The 18,826-nt window shown below is 39.7% G+C and overlaps 1 protein-coding gene across 7 annotated transcripts in view; it reads left to right on the plus strand.

Annotated features, from left to right (window-relative positions):
* Positions 1–331: 331 nt before the first annotated feature.
* Positions 332–18,826, plus strand: part of LOC133535583 (transcription factor E2-alpha-like) — a 31,038-nt gene continuing 12,543 nt past the window's right edge. Inside the window, exons 1-5 of one of the 7 annotated variants that reach the window (XM_061875576.1) lie at positions 332–833; positions 8,075–8,157; positions 13,685–13,757; positions 18,141–18,214; positions 18,471–18,546. In XM_061875576.1, coding sequence (XP_061731560.1) covers positions 8,104–8,157; positions 13,685–13,757; positions 18,141–18,214; positions 18,471–18,546 — 277 coding nt within the window. In that variant the 5' untranslated portion in view covers positions 332–833; positions 8,075–8,103. Of the gene's footprint in view, positions 834–8,074; positions 8,158–13,684; positions 13,758–17,967; positions 18,077–18,140; positions 18,215–18,470; positions 18,547–18,826 lie in introns of those variants that run through there. The other 6 variants (XM_061875546.1, XM_061875538.1, XM_061875553.1 and 3 more) reach the window with 6 other exon arrangements.

An 18,826-nucleotide genomic window follows, 5' to 3' on the forward strand; every position in this document is an offset into this window, starting at 1 on the left:
AATTACCATAATCTTAAAATACCAAATAAGATTACTTTCTTTGTCAAATAAATATAATTGATCGTCACTATTTTATTCCAGATTCTCACTTTGCTTGATAAAAAAGTCCTTTATGGCATCCTGACGTTTCAATAAAGTGCAAATATTCAACTGTAATAAAGGTTAGATTGTTGGAGCTCATTTACAATAATAGTGCAGGCAAAACAAGGTTGATGTTGAAATATGATTGGACGACACGCTTGTCAATTAAATTTGGTGGAATCCAATTGGTCCTTTTCACGGATATTATCATCCCATGTTATACTCTGCTCCACTCTGTGGGCGCTTCGCCTCATCCGCCCCTCGACATAGATCCTCGCGATTTGTCCGCCCCAACCCCCAGTTCGATGGCTTCAGACGAAATGAAACATATCCGTCATTCGTGACTATTTTAACACCGATTGCCTAATCGGGGAGACGTTTTGTGTCGTCCATTCGTTTTTGTTGAAATTGGACACCGCTGATGCGTCCAAGTCGTCCTGTGGGCAGTGGCGCGGAGGGATACATGTGTGGAAGCGACAATGTGGAGGCTGTTAAAATGTCGACTTGGAAAATGAAGTCGCTTCAATTTCAGCGAGATTAAGAAAACGCTGCAATGGTTTAGTTATGTGTCCCGTCAGAGACGTGGTTTTACTTTCCTAACGAAGACAGCGTCGAGGTGCTTCAATCTTGGCTTTCCTCATCTTCCTCAAGCAGCGCGGAGGGAAAGATCAAAGATCCTGTTTAGAAGTTTCTTTTTCTGGCATCTCCGCTCCTTTACTTCTCTTTCTTGGATGCTGCACACCTGAGCCAAGGTAAATGTTGCTTCCAATATATCTCGTCCTTGGCTGTTCAACTCGCCTGTCAGCCACAAGTTTTAAGCGCTTTTTTCAACTTACGTTTTCTGCCTGGAAAAAAACAAAATGTCCGTTTTTGTATTCATTTTTGCTCCATGGGACTTTTGTCTTCCACCAGACTTTTGCATTTCTGCTGCCGCTGTGTTGCAAAGTTGACAAAAGTGCTCTTTTGTTCACTTGGCTGGCCTCTCGGCGCATTAGCGTGAAGCCAGTTAGCATATTGATGATGTTTGGAGGCTTTGTGTGTTCCATCAATACAACTCTCATTCTTTGCACTTTGCCTTGTGTTCAACTCTTGTGTCTTGCAAACATCAACCTCCTTTCCTTTTCCAACACTGCCGGGAAACTTCTCCCTGGCCGGCCCTTTGTGTGAGTAAGATTGTTGGGGCCACAGGCAACAAGCAACAGGTTTGTTCAAACATCTTCTCTTCCTTGGCCAACATTCTTCACTTCCACATCTTCCAGCACTTTACAAACACTTTGCTTTGTCTTCTCTTTCTTGCACACTTCTCTGCTGTGGGGGTGCAACTTCCATTTCTTAGCTCTAGCAGGGACTCAACTCCCCCATTTTGACCTCGGCTCAATAAAAGACACATCTCCACAATATCCAATGATAACTTGACGTAATCACACAGTCCTAATTGGAGTTTGGTCTAGGAAAACAAAAGTGACGGTAAAGCCTCCTCCATAAGAATGTGTAATATGCAGCATACTACCTATTTTTACTAGACCTAACAAAAGACCCTGCCTGTATGACATGGATAGTATCTACACAAGTAGTTAAAGACTGACTTTTAGACCAGCAGTCACATTAGTAATAGCAGGCAGGTAGTTGACCATCAGGTGATACTATTAGACCAGCAGTCACATTAGTAATAGCAGGCAGGTAGTTGACCATCAGGTGATACTATTAGACCAGCAGTCACATTAGTAATAGCAGGCAGGTAGTTGACCATCAGGTGATACTATTAGACCAGCAGTCACATTAGTAATAGCAGGCAGGTAGTTGACCATCAGGTGATACTATTAGACCAGCAGTCACATTAGTAATAGCAGGCAGGTAGTTGACCATCAGGTGATACTATTAGACCAGCAGTCACATTAGTAATAGCAGGCAGGTAGTTGACCATCAGGTGATACTATTAGACCAGCAGTCACATTAGTAATAGCAGGCAGGTAGTTGACCATCAGGTGATACTATTAGACCAGCAGTCACATTAGTAATAGCAGGCAGGTAGTTGACCATCAGGTGATACTATTAGACCAGCAGTCACATTAGTAATAGCAGGCAGGTAGTTGACCATCAGGTGATACTATTAGACCAGCAGTCACATTAGTAATAGCAGGCAGGTAGTTGACCATCAGGTGATACTATTAGACCAGCAGTCACATTAGTAATAGCAGGCAGGTAGTTGACCATCAGGTGATACTATTAGACCAGCAGTCACATTAGTAATAGCAGGCAGGTAGTTGACCATCAGGTGATACAATTAGACCAGCAGTCACATTAGTAATAGCAGGCAGGTAGTTGACCATCAGGTGATACTATTAGACCAGCAGTCACATTAGTAATAGCAGGCAGGTAGTTGACCATCAGGTGATACAATTAGACCAGCAGTCACATTAGTAATAGCAGGCAGGTAGTTGACCATCAGGTGATAACCTGGTCTGATGGCCATCTGAGTACCATTCCAATCTTGTAAAATCGCTAACTTTTTTTATGTCTGCAATATCAATGGAGTATATGGCTTTTGAATGATACCCTTATGGTTATCATCTGATGGCGACTGCACTGTATCTGCACTTTGATAAGAACTGCTGCACTTTATTATACTTCTGCACTAGAAATGAAGCTGCTAAAATACTATAACTTACTGATTTGTAATTTACGCACCTCTATGTATTGTACTTGGATTTTAAATTGTTTCTCATTATGTCATTTTAATATTGTTATGTATTTTTAATCCTGTGTCATTCTATTGTGGATGTTAGATGCGCCATAAAAGGATTCCAGATGGAAATGAGCATGGTGCTAAATCTGGTGCGGCCATCTTCTTCATGTATCTGCACATTGTCCTTCAAATACAAACAAACAAATAGTATGTACACAGGGCACACATTCTTTCTTAAGACAATTATGTAAACATGCCCATTCATTTACCTCCGTGACCTATGACCCATCCATCACCAATATGAGGGGAAATGCAGTACCGTTACAAAAATGAAGTACAATTTATTTAAAGAAAAAAAACTAAAAGTTCTATTTTTCAGAAGAAATATTTCTAATCTATTAGGAGAAAAAAGACAAGTTGTGTAATATGGCCAAAATGGCAATGTCAGGGATAGCAACCAGCAGTACTTTTCTTTCTCTACATCAAACTTCTTGCCTCCAAAGATCAAAGTGAAAATGTGCCAATGGGCCGTGGGCCAAACACAACATTTGTGGTATGTACAGCAGCACCATGAGTGAGGCGTTTAGCCCCATATATACTGTAAGGTAGTGGAGATACGTTATCCTTGTGGACATTTTGTCAATAATTGTGGGAGCTTGATAGAGGGTCAGTATCAATATTTGTTAAATGTGTGCAGCCACCTTTTGGAATGACAAAGCTCAACCAAATAAAGTTGTTGATTTCACTGTAATTAGTTTTCAGGAACAGTCACATCACACTGTTGTCGCTGGTGATGATGTATATTTGTCAAAACATTCACAATTTCAAGCTGTCTCATTCACATTAAATGTAACTTGGCAAGATCCAAAAGTCATTGTTTTAGCATAAGTATAATTGTTTTGGCCTCAATATTAACTAACTATTAATGTTTTCGCAATACTCTGACTTGATGGTATGGTATGTTTTATTTTATTTCTTTTCAGTTCTATCAAAAAACATCACATGGTTACTTTTGCCCTTTCAACATGCCCGAAAAGGAATAGGAAGAAGCAGATCTGATGTAATACTACCCATTCTCAATATCTAGTGATAATCAATCATTCACAACATATCTTTTTACATTTTTGCACTCGGACTGGGCAATATGGCTGAAAATTGTATCAGAATGTTTTAGATCGGTCGATATCAATGATTATTGTTATTTTTATGACATATTGAGAATAAGGAACAGGAGAAAAATCTACTAAATGAAAACATTTTTTATTTCAAATGTAACTTTCCTCTTGATTATAATTCCCTCAGCTATCAGGACAGAAAGGAAATTAAATGTCAACACTAGGGCTGCAACTAACGATTATTTTGATAGTCAATTACTCAACAATTATCTTAAGGATTGGTGGGATAACAAAGTGTACACATATTTAATGGCTCTCATTTTTCCATAGACTTCTAAATGCAGATCAAGTCGTTTTAGGCATGTGCTTACAAATAACAGAGTTTATTGATTAATGTGGACCCCAAATTAAACAAGTTGAAATATTTAATCGGGTGTTACAATTTAATGGTCAATTGTACGGAATATGTACTGAACTGTGCAATCTACTAATAAAAGTTTCAATCAATCAATACTAATTCTTTCATAAATATTTATTTATACTGTAACTGTGCTGTTCATTCATCTGTTACACAAATTTAAATGACTATTAAAATGTTGTCCATTCAAAAGAAAGGAAGGTGAAGTGTGTTTAATGCCTTTTTGGCGACATTGCAAATTGAGGCTGCTTTAAAAAGTGCTTGAATTGAGGTAAACAAAGGCTATATCTACACTAAGCCAGATAACCCATTAAACTAATAAATATTTAGCCTAAGCATTGTCAGCCACACTAAACCAGCATTTAAGGTAACCCTCCTTGAAAAAATGTTTACAGGGGTAAGTGCGCCGTGTATTTCTTGAATCTCCGGCTCTTAACTTCGTATGGACTCATTGATCGTTTACAGAGTTCGGAGAGGAAGTGAAGTCAGAAAGACCACACCCCACACAGGAAGTGCTGTCAGAAAGAACGCGCCCCAGTCGTTTAAGACTCCCTTCTCCCCTCCATCTGCCGGCGCAACGCGACCTAGTACGCATCTGAACAATATCCAGTGTGTCTATTGTAGTGAATCACACCTGAGACATCAGACATGAATCAAATCTTTAATGTAAAAGTACACAATGTGAAAGAACATTTGACATCAGTCAGTCTAGGGATCTAGATATGTCATTAAGACAGTCCTCATTCCACGCTACCTTTTTTTTATCACGTCCACGGGAGCCCACATTCTCATTGTCTCTCCTTCAACAAATGGACAAAGTTTTTCATAAAGTAGAATCACAGCTGACCTGGACATTGGAAAGTTCTCTTTCCGTCTGACAAGTGTTGTATCCCAAATAGCTGCAATTGCGCGTTTCCTTCACTTAAGGTATTCATGTGTGAGTTTTTTTTTCACAAGCGTCTGTACATGTAGAAGAAGGAGAAACATGGCATGTCAGGATGAAACCACTTGTTATGAAGCTGTCTGTAGCGGATTCTTTCTGACGTCACTTCCTGTGTGGGGTGCGGTCTTTCTGGCGTCACTTCCTCTCCAAACTCCGTTTTTTTAGACGATCAATGAGTTCATACAAAAGTAAGAGCCGGAGATTCAAGAAATACTCTGCGCACTTAGCCGTGTAAAAAAAAATGTCGGTGGAGGGGAACCTTAAACGATAGTTTAGTGTGGCTGAAATGGTGCTTAGGCTAAATAATTATTGATTTAAGGGGTTATCAGGCTTAGTGTAGACATAGCCTAAGTGTAGAAGGGGCCAAAGTCTCCCTGGCTGACTTTGTCTAAAATTATCGTTCAAGTTATTTTTCCCACTACTTTGTCTCACTCCTGATAGCCAACTAGCAAGGTAGAAGCTAACGCTCTTAGCGAGGTTGAGATGCATCCTTTATTCGCTCTCTGCAGTACTCATTTTTACTTTCTCCTTTCACTCCCTGCGAATAATCAATTGCAGACAACAACAAAGCTGTCACTGCCACTGAACAGTGATCACTTCCTTGTTTAACATAGATCCAGTGCCTTTGTTCATGCAACCAACCATGCTTTGCAACTTCCCATTTTTCCCACATAGAATAACAAAAAACATTTTATCGAACGCATTTTCTAAAAGATTATTTACATGTCTGTCGTGATATATATTATTATTTTATTGCTCCGCCCTAACCAGCACTTCAAATATTTTGTATGCTTACATTTTATTTTGTTCACTTCCTCTTTTTAAGAAAGAAAGGAAGATATATATATATATTGAAAAGCAAATAGTTAAATAACTATAGTAAATAACTTGGGTAGTGTTAAGGGAAATTGTTTCATTGTTACAGCTTTATTCTCTTACATTTACCTCAATTATTGTGAGAATCAGGCTTTTTATTATCCTTGTAGGCTTCACGGTGGCAGAGGGGTTAGTGCGTCTGCCTCACAGTACGAAGGTCCTGCAGTCCTGGGTTCAAATCCAGGCTGAGGATCTTTCTGTGTGGAGTTTGCATGTTCTCCCCGTGAATGCGTGGGTTCCCTCCGGGTACTCCGGCTTCCTCCCACTTCCAAAGACATGCACCTGGGGATAGGTTGATTGGCAACACTAAAAAATTGGCCCTAGTGTGTGAATGTGAGTGTGAAAGTTGTCTGTCTTTCTGTGTTGGCCTTGCGATGAGGTGGCGACTTGTCCAGGGTGTAGCCCGCCTTCCGCCCGATTGTAGCTGAGATAGGTGCCAGCGCCCCCCGCGACCCCGAAAGGGAATAAGCGGTAGAAAATGGATGGATGGGATGGATTATCCTTGTAGTTTTTAGACGCTAATATGTTACTAGCATTTAAAGAACCTCCTGGCACATGTTTACTAGGCCAGTACTTTAATGATACTGCAATGTATAACATGTTTTGTGAAGTTACAAGACTGTTTGCCTGGTTGTTGTAATGCTGTTAATTACAATCATCTGTCACCAGTGCACCTCAGTTATTTTAGCCTTCTGATGAACAAAGTATCAAGAGTGTAGATGCTCCTAACACCCTTCTCACACTGCATACCTGTCAGTGTGGATGTGTTAGCTCTTCTCACATTTACAAATTCATCAGATATATTTTACCTAAGTCGATCTACAATGTGCAAGTTCAGAATAGCGTTTGATCAAAACACAATGATGACAACATGATTATTTTCCCAACTCACTGACTGCAGTGTATTTTACAAAAGCAGAGATTAAATTTAATTGTCTTGATTTGTAACACCCCTTGCATAAAATAGGTCATAGTCTAGAATGTTTGACAGGTTGTTGTACAGTACAATGTGTGTTGTGGTTAGATTTTCCCTGCTAGGTCAATAATCTGATGGTGGTAGACCAAAATGTCTTTCTTGAATGATAATTATCTGTGATGAGCTACAGAACAATGTCATGATTGGAAAGAAGAGCTGTGCTTCTGTAAAGATCAATGAGAAGAAAGAAGAATGTGTGTGTATATATATATATAATATATATATATATATATATATATATATATATACACACACACACAATGTTTCCCACAGGTCAGGCATCTATTTGTTGTGATGTTGTCGGTTGGCGGGGGGGTGGGGGGTTGGCACAGGCAGCGGCGGCGGCGATGACCAAGAAGAATGCGGAGTTGGAATATAATTACAACACTTTATGTACATATTTATATAATATTTACATATTTATATAATATTTAACTACAAGCTCCATTCACAGACAGAGTCCCATTGCTTTTATGAGCGGTCAAGCGAGTCAAAAGCCGGAAAAAAAAAAGAATAATTATTTTTTTAATTTATTATTATTATTATTTCTATTTATTTTTTTTACTTGTGGCGGCCGTAATTCTTTCCTGGCGGGCCGCCACAAATAAATGTATGTGTGGGAAACCCTGTTATATATATATATATATATTAAGCTTGTTTTGACATTTTGGCGTTGACTTTGTTATATATCCTCTTGCCATTTTGTTATTGAATGAGGCTTCTTTACCTCAGACACATCCCCCCTTGCCTCCTGTACATGTATACTTGATGTTGCCTTTTTCATCCTTGATTAAGAAGCCAGTCCAGTGAAAATGGCTAATCTGCCATTTAGTTAATGCCATCTTATATTGAAGACTGGTCTAGACTTTTTGTGTAATTACTGTTAGACAGCCAAAAGGAATGTCCATCTTTGGAGAGACACCCTAAATGTTGTTGCTGGATCACTACGGTGACATGTTTTTCTTGCTCTCGACTGTAGCGGCTTGCTGAGACTGAAAGCAGCAGAGAATGACTGCAGTGGGCACAGACAAGGAGCTCAGCGACTTGCTGGATTTTAGCGCGGTAAGAATTGTTTACATCATCTATGAAGCCCTGAATAAAGTTCTAGTTGGAGAGGAACTAATCACCAGGACCTCTAAGAATGGGTCAATTGGTCCGGGTTTTAAGGATTGTTTTTTGGATAACAAATGGCTTGAATGATTATGTGAAATCGATGATCAATAATCCCTTCTTGATGCAATTCATGCAAAATAGAGTGCAGTTCTTGGCTGCAACCTGCAGGGCTGCTATTCAGTCAGTCGCAAATAGTTTCCAGTCTAAAGGAGTACTGCACAACATTATTCTGCTCTATGTAGATTTATAAAGGTGAGGATTTAAGCAAATTAATAGCTAATTTGATTAAAGAGTTGGCTTTGCGTCAAATACTCATCCCTAATATGATTTAAATGTCTTGGTTAAATAGCATACACAGTGCATCTGGATAGTACTCACAGCACTTAAGTTTTTCACATAATGTTATTCCAAAATAAAATAAAAAATGTTATCCTCAAAATTCTACAGGCATTAACCAGTAATAACAATGTGAATTTTTTTTCTTTAAGTTAAATTTATTAAAGGGGAACATTATCACAATTTCAAAAGGGTTAAAAACAATAAAAATCAGTTCCCAGTGGCTTGTTGTATTTTTAAAAAAAAATTTTTTTTAATTTTACCGGTCCCCGAATATCCCTAAAAAAAAACTTTAAAGTGCTTGATTTGCGCTATTTGCGATGCGACTATTCATTTCCCTGTGACGTTGTGGCGTGCTGCCAATTAAAACAAACAACGGCAAATACCACAGCAAGATACAGCGACATTAGCTCGGATTCAGACTCTGATTTCAGCGACCTAAACGATTTAACAGATTATGCATGTATTGAAACAGATGGTTGGAGTATGAAAGTATTGAAGAAGAAACTGAAGCTATTGAGCGAACAGCTATTGACGCTATTCATAGCCATAGCATGACCGAATAGCTGCCTTAGCATCGCCGGTAAAATGTGCGGACCAAACGATCAGGACTTTCGCATCTCTTAACACTGGAGCAACTTAAATCCTTCGATTGGTAAGTGTTTTTTTCGCATTAAATGTGGGTGGAAGTAAACGTAATATAGTTGCAAATGCATCTGCAGGTTATCCATACATCTCTGTGCCATGTCTGCTTTAGCACCGCCGGTAAATAGCATGTTAGCATCGATTAGCGTAGCATGTTAGCATCGATTGGCTGGCAGTCAACATCAACAAAACTCACCTTTGTGATTTCGTTGACTTTATAGTTGCAAATGCATCTGCAGGTTATCCATACATTCTGTGCCATGTCTGCTTTAGCACCGCCGGTAAATAGCATTTCAGCGTCGATTAGCGTAGCATGTTAGCATCGATTAGCTGGCAGTCACGCCGCAACCAAATATGTCTGATTAGCACATAAGTCAACATCAACAAAACTCACCTTTGTGATTTCGTTGAATTTATCGTTGCAAATGCATCTGCAGGTTATCCATACATCTCTGTGCCATGTCTGTCATCGCCGGTAAAATGTGCAGACACTCCGGCACATTCAATGGGGGTCTGGCGGCAGACACTTGAATCCCTCCCTGTTTGTGTTGTTACACCCTCCGACAACGCACCGACGAGGCATGATGTCTCCAAAGTTCCAAAAAATAGTCGAAAAAACGGAAAATAACAGATCTGAGACCCGGTGTTTGTAATGTGTTGAAAATGAAAATGGCGGCTGTATTACATCGGAGACGTCACGTTCTGACGTCATCGCAAAAAGAGCGATAAACAGAAAGGCGTTTAATTCGCCAAAATTCACCCATTTAGAGTTCGGAAATCGGTTAAAAATATATATGGTCTTTTTTCTGCACCATCAAGGTATATATTGACGCTTACATAGGTCTGCTAATAATGTTTCCCTTTAACAATAAAACCCCAAAAAATCACATGTAGATAAGTATTCACAGCCTTTGCTCAATACTTAGTTGATGCTCCTTTGGCAGCAATTCCAGTCTCAAGTCTTTTTGAATACCACGCCACAAGCTTGGCACACCTATCTTTGGACACTTTCAACCATTCCTCTTTGCCACACCACTCAAGCTCTATCAGGTTGGATGGGAAGTGTTGGTTTTTATCCAGGATGATGATGCATTCATCTTTCCCTCTATACGGACTAGTATCCCAGGTCATGCTGCTGAAAAACATCCCCACATCATGATGCTGCCACCACTCAATTGTTTCTTCCGACCATATCAATTTTGTTTCTCATGGTCAGAGTATATTAGGTGCATTTTGGCAAACTTTTTATGAAGAAATGCCTTCTATCTGGCCACTCTACCATACAGGCGTTTTTGAAGGTTCTCTTCTCTCCACAGAGGAATGATGTAGTTCTGACAAAGTAACCATGGTCTTGGTCACCTCGCTGACTAGACTTAAGATGAATGCATCATCATCCTGGATAAAAACCAACATTTCCCATCTAACCTGATAGAGCTTGAGTGGTGTGGCAAAGAGGAATGGTTGAAAGTGTCCAAAGGTAGGTGTGCCAAGCTTGTGGCGTGGTATTCAAAAAGACTTGAGACTGGAATTGCTGCCAAAGGTGCATCAACTAAGTATTGAGCAAATGCTGTGAATACTTATGTACATGTGATTTTTTTTTTTTTTAGATTTAAACAATTGTTAAATAAAAAAAACACACTGTCATAATAGGGTATTGTGTGTTCAATTTTTCGGACAAAAACATATTTATTTTATTTTGGAATAAGTCTGTAACATAAAAGAAATATGGATATACTTCCCGGATGCACTGTATAGTGTTCCCTTGCTACTTCAGTTGCAGATTTTAAAATACCGTTTATGTTCTCATGTTAAAATGATGTTGGTTTGAGTTCATATTAGGTGTATTAAAGGGGAACTGCACTTTTTTATAATGTTGCCTGTCATTCACAATCCTTATGTGTGATCAGCACATCTGTTTTTCTGTTGTTCATGCATTCTAACTGGTAAATAAATGAAAGTCAGCTAAAAATGGAGCCTATGGTACTCCCTTTCTTCCGCCTATTTAGCACTTTAAAAAACACACCTAGATAGTAGTTATAGTTAATATATTTAAAAAAAGAGATATATTTGAGACCATACACATTTTGATGTGCCTTTGTTACGGCCGTTTGCTCTTTTCTGCATCTAATGGGTGAAGCACAGGCCTCAACCCTGCGTGTTTAGGCTTCTCGGACACTTTTCAAAAGAGTATGGCGGCTCAGGTGCCGACTTCTCCACTCCCAATGCTTTGGTCATCCACTGAAATTGGCTATCGGTGAGTGACTGACTGCAGCTTTATTTACACATACACCAATTTGCTAGAGAACATATAACTCTTCTTGTAGCGGCGGTGTCACTATTCTCTTCTGTTAGCGACTTAGCACAGCAGCTAGCGATAGCTTCTCTCTGCTGTTTGCTCAATGTTAAACTACTCCTCAGCTTGAAAGTGCCTCTTGCCCTCTCCCTACAGCTTGTGCGGACTAACCGAGTATAGCGTCTGGGTGGTAGTTTCAAACTCAACAACCAGTGGTGAGCTGACGCTCCATCTACCCATGCTCACAAGCGTGAGGCTATAAACCTTGTAACTCAACAACCAGTGGTGAGCTGACGCTCCATCTACCCATGCTCACAAGCGTGAGGCTATAAACCTAACGTTAATGAACAAAATGAACGAAAACTGCTTTTACATCGTAACTGCTAACTAATTACTTTGAGAGACTAAACAACACGTTAGGTTACTACTTCCAACAATAAATAATCTGAGTACTTTCAACACTGGTTATCCAGCCAAATAACACTTAGGCAACCTTTAGCCCTTTGCACCTTTTTCTATGTAACATATTGCCGTTCGTCCTAAAAATACTGGGGTATCAGTTTTGGTCCATGTCGCCCAGCCCTAGTGTATGTGTATTGTAGTAACAGGAACATTCCTAAATTACCATGTAAAATGTACATATTGTGATTATTTTAAGCATACGGCGGCACATAATTTTCATAGACTCATCATAACGTTGACTTTTTCCTTTGACAAACAACATTACTACTCATCAGCGACAACAAACAAATAATCACTTACTGTACAATGTCTGCTCGCACTAGGATGCCAACTGATGGGATGTTCAAATCTTGACGTTTAGAGGAAGAATTCATCGTAATTCCTGCAAAGGGTTAAAAAAAAGCCAATGCTGCAAGCTAGCGTTTTTTATGGTTTTTTTGCCATTGCCGTGTACCAGTTTGATGTGACAGGTGAACAACTTCTTGATTTACGTCCACAAACTTTTTCTATCCAGGTGAGAGACATGATTTATAATCCCCAAATAACTTTCACCAGCTAACAGGTGATCATAAGCAGCAGCTCACTATGTCAAAACTGCACCTGCACAAGGTAGTTAGCGCTCTTAGGCTATGTTCACACTGGTTGGGTGTCAAATTCAGATTTTTTTAGTGGCCGTTCACATTAGAAAAATGCGATTTCTCATTTGAAAGCAATCTGATCCCCATGCGAACATGGGGTCATGAAGTCGCACGCGCTGTAGTGTTTATGGAAGTAAAAGTGGCTTCAACTCTCGTCGGTCTCAGTACTGGCACATTTGTGGCAATTTCAAGGATTTTGTGCTATCTAAGTCAACATTTTTGGCTCTCGCAATTTTACAGAAAAATAACGTGTCTGTGGGCGAGCAGTCGAGACCCGAGTGGTCAAAGTTTCACCTGAGTTCCTAAAACATGTTATTTCTACCTGTTTTCTGCACTCTTGTCAGCTATTTATTTAATAACAGTCTTTTTTTGGTGAATAATTATGAGGCTTATCACCTTTTGATGACGTTATGGTTGGATGAAGGCTACCTGAAGGCTGGAGCGTTCACATTGAGCACACATTGCATATACATCCCATGTGTTTCCACATACATAAGAGGCCTGGCTCACATATGAAAAATTTGGAATTGCACTGTTCACAGTGACAAGAACAAATCCGATACAGGTCACTTGTGGGCAAAAATACCGGAATTGACCTGCAGTGTGACCAAGGCCTTAGATCACGGCTCGGCTAAACATTGTTTGTCTGTGTGAACGCTTATAACAACAATATTGCTAATGCTTTGTTGATTTATGGGGCACAAGATGTAAATTGATGCATTGTTGAAATGGATTACTTTCATTAGCACCAATGCTAGCCAGCTAAAACAAGCCGATTATTACAAAATAGAATGCAAAAAAATATATGTGTGTTCTTGTCTCTAATAGGGATTGTGAATAATAGGCAACATTCCCCCCAAAAAGTGCAGTTCCCTTTTAAGAGCATAGTAAATGTTTATTAGTGTGTGTAGAGGGCTTAAAATACTTTAAATGCATATTATATTATTAAAAATCATAAAATAGTGTCCCTACTTGGGGGGGCAGGTCTGGAACGGAACACCCAGGATAATTGAGGGAACACTGTATTGTAGATGGGTTGAATGTGGAGTGTCCTGATTTGTTTTACGGTGATTTTTTCATGCTTCAATTCCTCTAATTTCAGATGTTTGAGCTTCCAGTTTCAAGTGGCAAAAATCGGCCAACTACACTTGCCAGCAGTCAGTTTGGAGGTTCAGGTGAGTCCAAAACAAACGTTGTTTTTTAGTTTCTGCTGTCTCGTAGGCTTTAGTGTCAACCATTTCTTTACTCAAGTTTGTTTTTCCTACTGGAATGCCCCTTTACATCAACAAAACAATTGCTAGATTCTCATTTTGAAGCAAAAATAACTACAGTAAATGGCTGTTGAGTGAAAAGCCTAAAAGGGAGAGGTTTGTAACAATAAAATATATATGTGCCTCACCACCATCCCACCCTCTTCCTGTTCTGCTTGTCATGTGAATGGCTTTCTAAATGTATTAAAACTCCAATAGGAGTGACACATAATTTTACATTAGGTAGATCAAGTGTCATCTTCTCTGCCTTTCCAAACCTTACAGGTGTCCTTTCCATCACCTTTTCAGCTGTTACCATTCAATCACCAAAGGCAGTGGGGGTTGATGGGAACAGCCCAATTAATCACCTATGCTGACTGTGGGAAAAGTGTATTACCACATTCTGCTGTTCTGCAGCTTACTTTTAGGGAGCATTTATGTGAAATGTTCACTTCGGCAATTTGTTTACATACCAAGGACTTTATGGGGCTTTAAACATTTTAGCATTCTAATTAGGTTTCACACTTTTTAAAATACCATACAGGAGTTTTCATTTAAATGTTTTGTGTGAAAAAACACAAGACACAAGACAAGCAAACGTATGTGAAATACTTAGTGCAGGTATTTAACATCCAAGATAGCCTTTGGTTATGTTTGTGTATCTTCATAATGAATGTGTTAATACTTCTCCTGCAATGTGTACACTCACTGCACTGTATGTCTTAGAAATAAACATTATATATTCAAACAGGATGGCAAATAGTTGATGGACAGTGTTGCATGTATTTATATTACTGCATTTTTGCATTTGCACATTCATGTGGAGAAGTATTGTATAAAGCTACACTTAGGGGAAAAATGTACCCGAAGTAACGGCAGTGTCTAAAGTGACAAAGATGTTTTTTGTAAGCAGTCTTTCACTTTTTCTGACACACTGCTCCCATATGTAGAGGTTTTACTGGTGTGGTTGTGTCTTCAGTTTGAATCTTTACTTTAAACAATTTCTTCTCCCCGCTCAGTCAGTCGTTCACTTTTACTTTTTGGTCTCTGGAAACTAAGAACAGTGGAATTATTTTTAACACTTTATGAGACTAAAATGCAGAAGTGTGAAGTATTTTTTTACCCAAATTTAAAAGGGCTCATGTGTAGACCTGAGAATGATTCTGGTGTAAATTACTAGTGGGTGCGGTTAGCGCATCCAGCACTTGTAATGTCGGGGGATGAGGCATGCTTGGCTGCTTTAGAAGTCTCCGGTGACTCACAGGTTAAAACAACCATGCGTGTGTTACAGAACATTGTTCAGTATTTCATTAACAGCCGTCTGATGTGACTTCATGCTTTGTGTCTGTGTGACTCACTGAGCAGCGGGAAGGAAAAAGGTGTGTAGACACACTCAATTATAAGTGCCGCTGGCAATGTTCCTGTTGGGACTAAACATGTCTGCAAGTCTGGTCAATGTATGTGGCAGAGTTGTACTCCTCTAGCCAATGACTCAGGCTGTTTCCAGTATCTCTTCCTGTGTAATTATAGACTAGCCATGCCTGAAGGGGCGTTGCATGCTGGGTGGAGCCATGCATTGGGCTAAAGGAGGAAAAAATGTCTGTTACTTATCATTTCATCCAATTTTGTTTGCAGTCTTCACTCTTTGCACTTGGCCTCCCAATGAAACCTGATCTCTTGGCATGAAAACCAAGCTATGCACATTTGATATTTGACACTGCATGAGGACAACCACGCTTGGAAAACATTTTAAACATTGTTGTATTCAATGTGCAAAATGAATCTATTGGAGGTTAACAATGCACACAAATATAAACTGGTCCCTATTCTTTTGCAGTTTCTAAAAGACCAATCTTTCCATCAAGTCATTTTCCCTCGCACTTACCCAGTTCAGGTCAGGATCAAAGAGAAGCTAGACACTTACGGGTCCAAGTTTTGCAATTGAAGAAGATACATGCTAGAAATGAAAAACACATAATTGCTGACCCCAATATACTTTTTCTATGGATTCTGCATTATTATGCAGAGTTTTCAGTATTCTGCAGTGGTCCATATTTTGGCTGCCCTCTGTAATGCAATTATTGGGGGCTCTGCTGAGCTACTGTTAGGATAAAATTTCCATTTTTCTGGACTACATGCTGACACTTCAATATCCCACTAATTTACAAATAAAATCATCCAGTTGTATGCCAAATATGAATGGTTTCTCTCCTGGTGCACCACTTTTCCAACCAACATGAATATCACCTCTGTGTGCAAGCCTGACAGACCAAAAAACGTTGCATTGCCCTCAGTTTTCTGAAATGTACAGTATGCCGTACTACAGGACAAGAGTGTATCGTATGTATTGCAGCTTCAGAATAGGGCTGAGTTATACTGATATTTTTTTTCCAATGAGGTAAGTCATTAGGACATTACCGCCATACCAATATATAATATCTTTTTTAAGGCTGCCTTTAATAGTTACTCCCGCATTTTACCCGCGCTTCATTAAATGGGTTATACTTGTATAGCGCTTTTCTACCTTCAAGGTACTCAAAGCGCTTTGACCCTATTTCCACATTCACCCATTCGTTCACACAGCTGCCATGCAAGGCCATATACACCACCCATCAGGAGCAAGGGTGAAGTTTCTTGCTCAAGGACAGGACAGATGTGACTAGGTTGGTAGAAGCTGGGGATCGAACCAGGAACCCTCTGTTTGCTGGCACGGTCACTCTCCTAACTTCGCCAAGCCGTCCCATGCAGGACTCCCCTGCAGGACTCCCCTGCATGGTCTGTACCGGATCAGACCGTTAGCGTTACGATTGAAGTAACGTGGCACGCTACGTTTGATAGGGTTTTATGTCAACAAGTACAGCAGGTTCAGTGGACAAAGTGTCTTTGTAATAATGAAAGCAATAACTATCACCACACTAAAATCAACTAGAAGGAGGTTGCAGAAAACAGCACATACACAATGCTACCACATGCCTTGGGAATAATGGTTGAAGTGAAAAGCTTTCAATCCAAACAATACTCCGTTTGTGAACAGTAGTTTATGACAGCCATGGAAGCACATTTAATGTCTGTATTAAGCCGAGGTAACACACTCTGGTTATATGAAACCTCTCTCAACAGCATATGGCATATATTTGAAATTTATTTTATGAGTGGCATGAATTACCTTCCCTAGTAATGAATTACACTTCTTAAAGAGTAAATCCACTACTTTTTTGGTTAAGTAATTATAATGAAATAGTTGTTAAAAGTCATTTTAGAACACTGGTAGTAACAGTCATGTGATGTTGAGTTCAAACTGAACACTCAGCACGTTTTTTTAAAATACCAATATATATTGTATGTAGAAATACCATATCTACTTCAGAATACTGTTCTCATGTTGATTTCTCTTTCTGGTCAATTTCCCATGTCCAAACGCCATCTTGTTTTCCCACGTCTGCGCCCCGGTGAATGAATACCTGTCTCTTTTCTCTGGCTTAGGCACTTTCGACTTACACACTCTCTCTAGTGTGGGCGACTGACTCGTTGCGTGACAGTCTTCATAGAGAGGGGAAAATACATCTTGTCCTTCATCATTTATTCCACTGGTGTTGTGCGTATAGATCACTGTTTTCACGGCAATCTAGCAGCCCTCAGCACTGTGGACCCATCATTCTGTTATACTGCTGATCCTGTCATGATTCTAGCCCGCCTCCACACCCCCCATCATCTTCCCGCTCCGCTTTTTAATTAGACAACAAAACAAAAATATGAATATTCATCGACCTAAGCTTCATTAATATGCACAATTATGCAAATCAGCCTGCAATTAAGCTTCAGCTTTCCCCCTAGAGATTGTGTGTTGCAGTTGGAGAAGAGATTTAAGGAAATAGGACGGGCAGGGACCAACCTTTAAAATCTGTCATTTCAAACCCATTCATCTCCCTGAGTGTTCCGGTCAAGGATAGCACGTGTCACTTATATAAGATTTAGACCTTGTTTCAGTGCTCACATGAAGGCTGGAGAATAGATTGACTATAAATGGCTTATGCCGTGAAAATGTAAAGGCGTGGAGTGGGAGAGTGAGGAATGTAGGGAATGATTCTGGGACTCTCATATTGGGTGTTAATTATTCAAACTTCCTACAGCTCCCATCCACGCTATGTGACAACACACCATGCTGTCTGTGGTTGTGACATGTGAGCGTCAGTAGAAAGCTGCTCACCATCCTCTAAATATGGACGTATTTCTGCAAAGAGGGGGTAGAATTCACTGTTGTGTTTTTCATGTAATGATTTGTTTCTAACCTATGTCTCTGTATTCCAGGGGTTGATGAAAGGAATGGGTCGAGTTCTTGGGGGCCCGGAGAGCAGAACAGTCCATCGTTCAGTCAGGGAAGGGTACGACTAAACCTTATTTTTCCTCATTTTACATTAGAGACAAGATTCATGAGTCGTTTCAGTATAAGGATAAAAGCTGGGAAGTTATTTGAAGTACTGATGCTATTTAATCAAATTGCCTTTAGGGTTTCTTGACTATTTGTGCTGTCATCCCTTTGGGTATTGGAATGTATTAGTGGATCCCAGATATCACCAGTGCAACCCTTCTTTAGTACGTGCTTTCTGTGTTTCTAAAGCTTGCTGTCTTCCTTTACAGTGTTTTGCTGAAGAGGGCATTTATAGTGAGCAAGATGGCATTCCACATGGCACCGTATTTGGCACAGGGATCACTGGTGAGTGAGTTTAAATGAAAACTGGATCTGAAAAACCTACACAGCAGCTGTCTTGACACACAAAATGGATATACCTGGGAATGTTTTCCACTTCAATGGGGGGATGCTGCCATTGCAGTACACATTTTTATAAATTAGTGCCATGTTGATTAGATATTCACACGCATGCATCTCTCGAGGGCAAACCATATTCATGCTCAGATGTGATGGATGAAGGCAGCAGGATAATGACGGAGGAGCAATGTGCGCCATTCTATATGTTCAATGTGAAGGTGGGCGT

This window comes from Nerophis ophidion, linkage group LG02 (assembly GCF_033978795.1).
Source record: "Nerophis ophidion isolate RoL-2023_Sa linkage group LG02, RoL_Noph_v1.0, whole genome shotgun sequence".
NCBI lineage: Eukaryota > Metazoa > Chordata > Actinopteri > Syngnathiformes > Syngnathidae > Nerophis > Nerophis ophidion.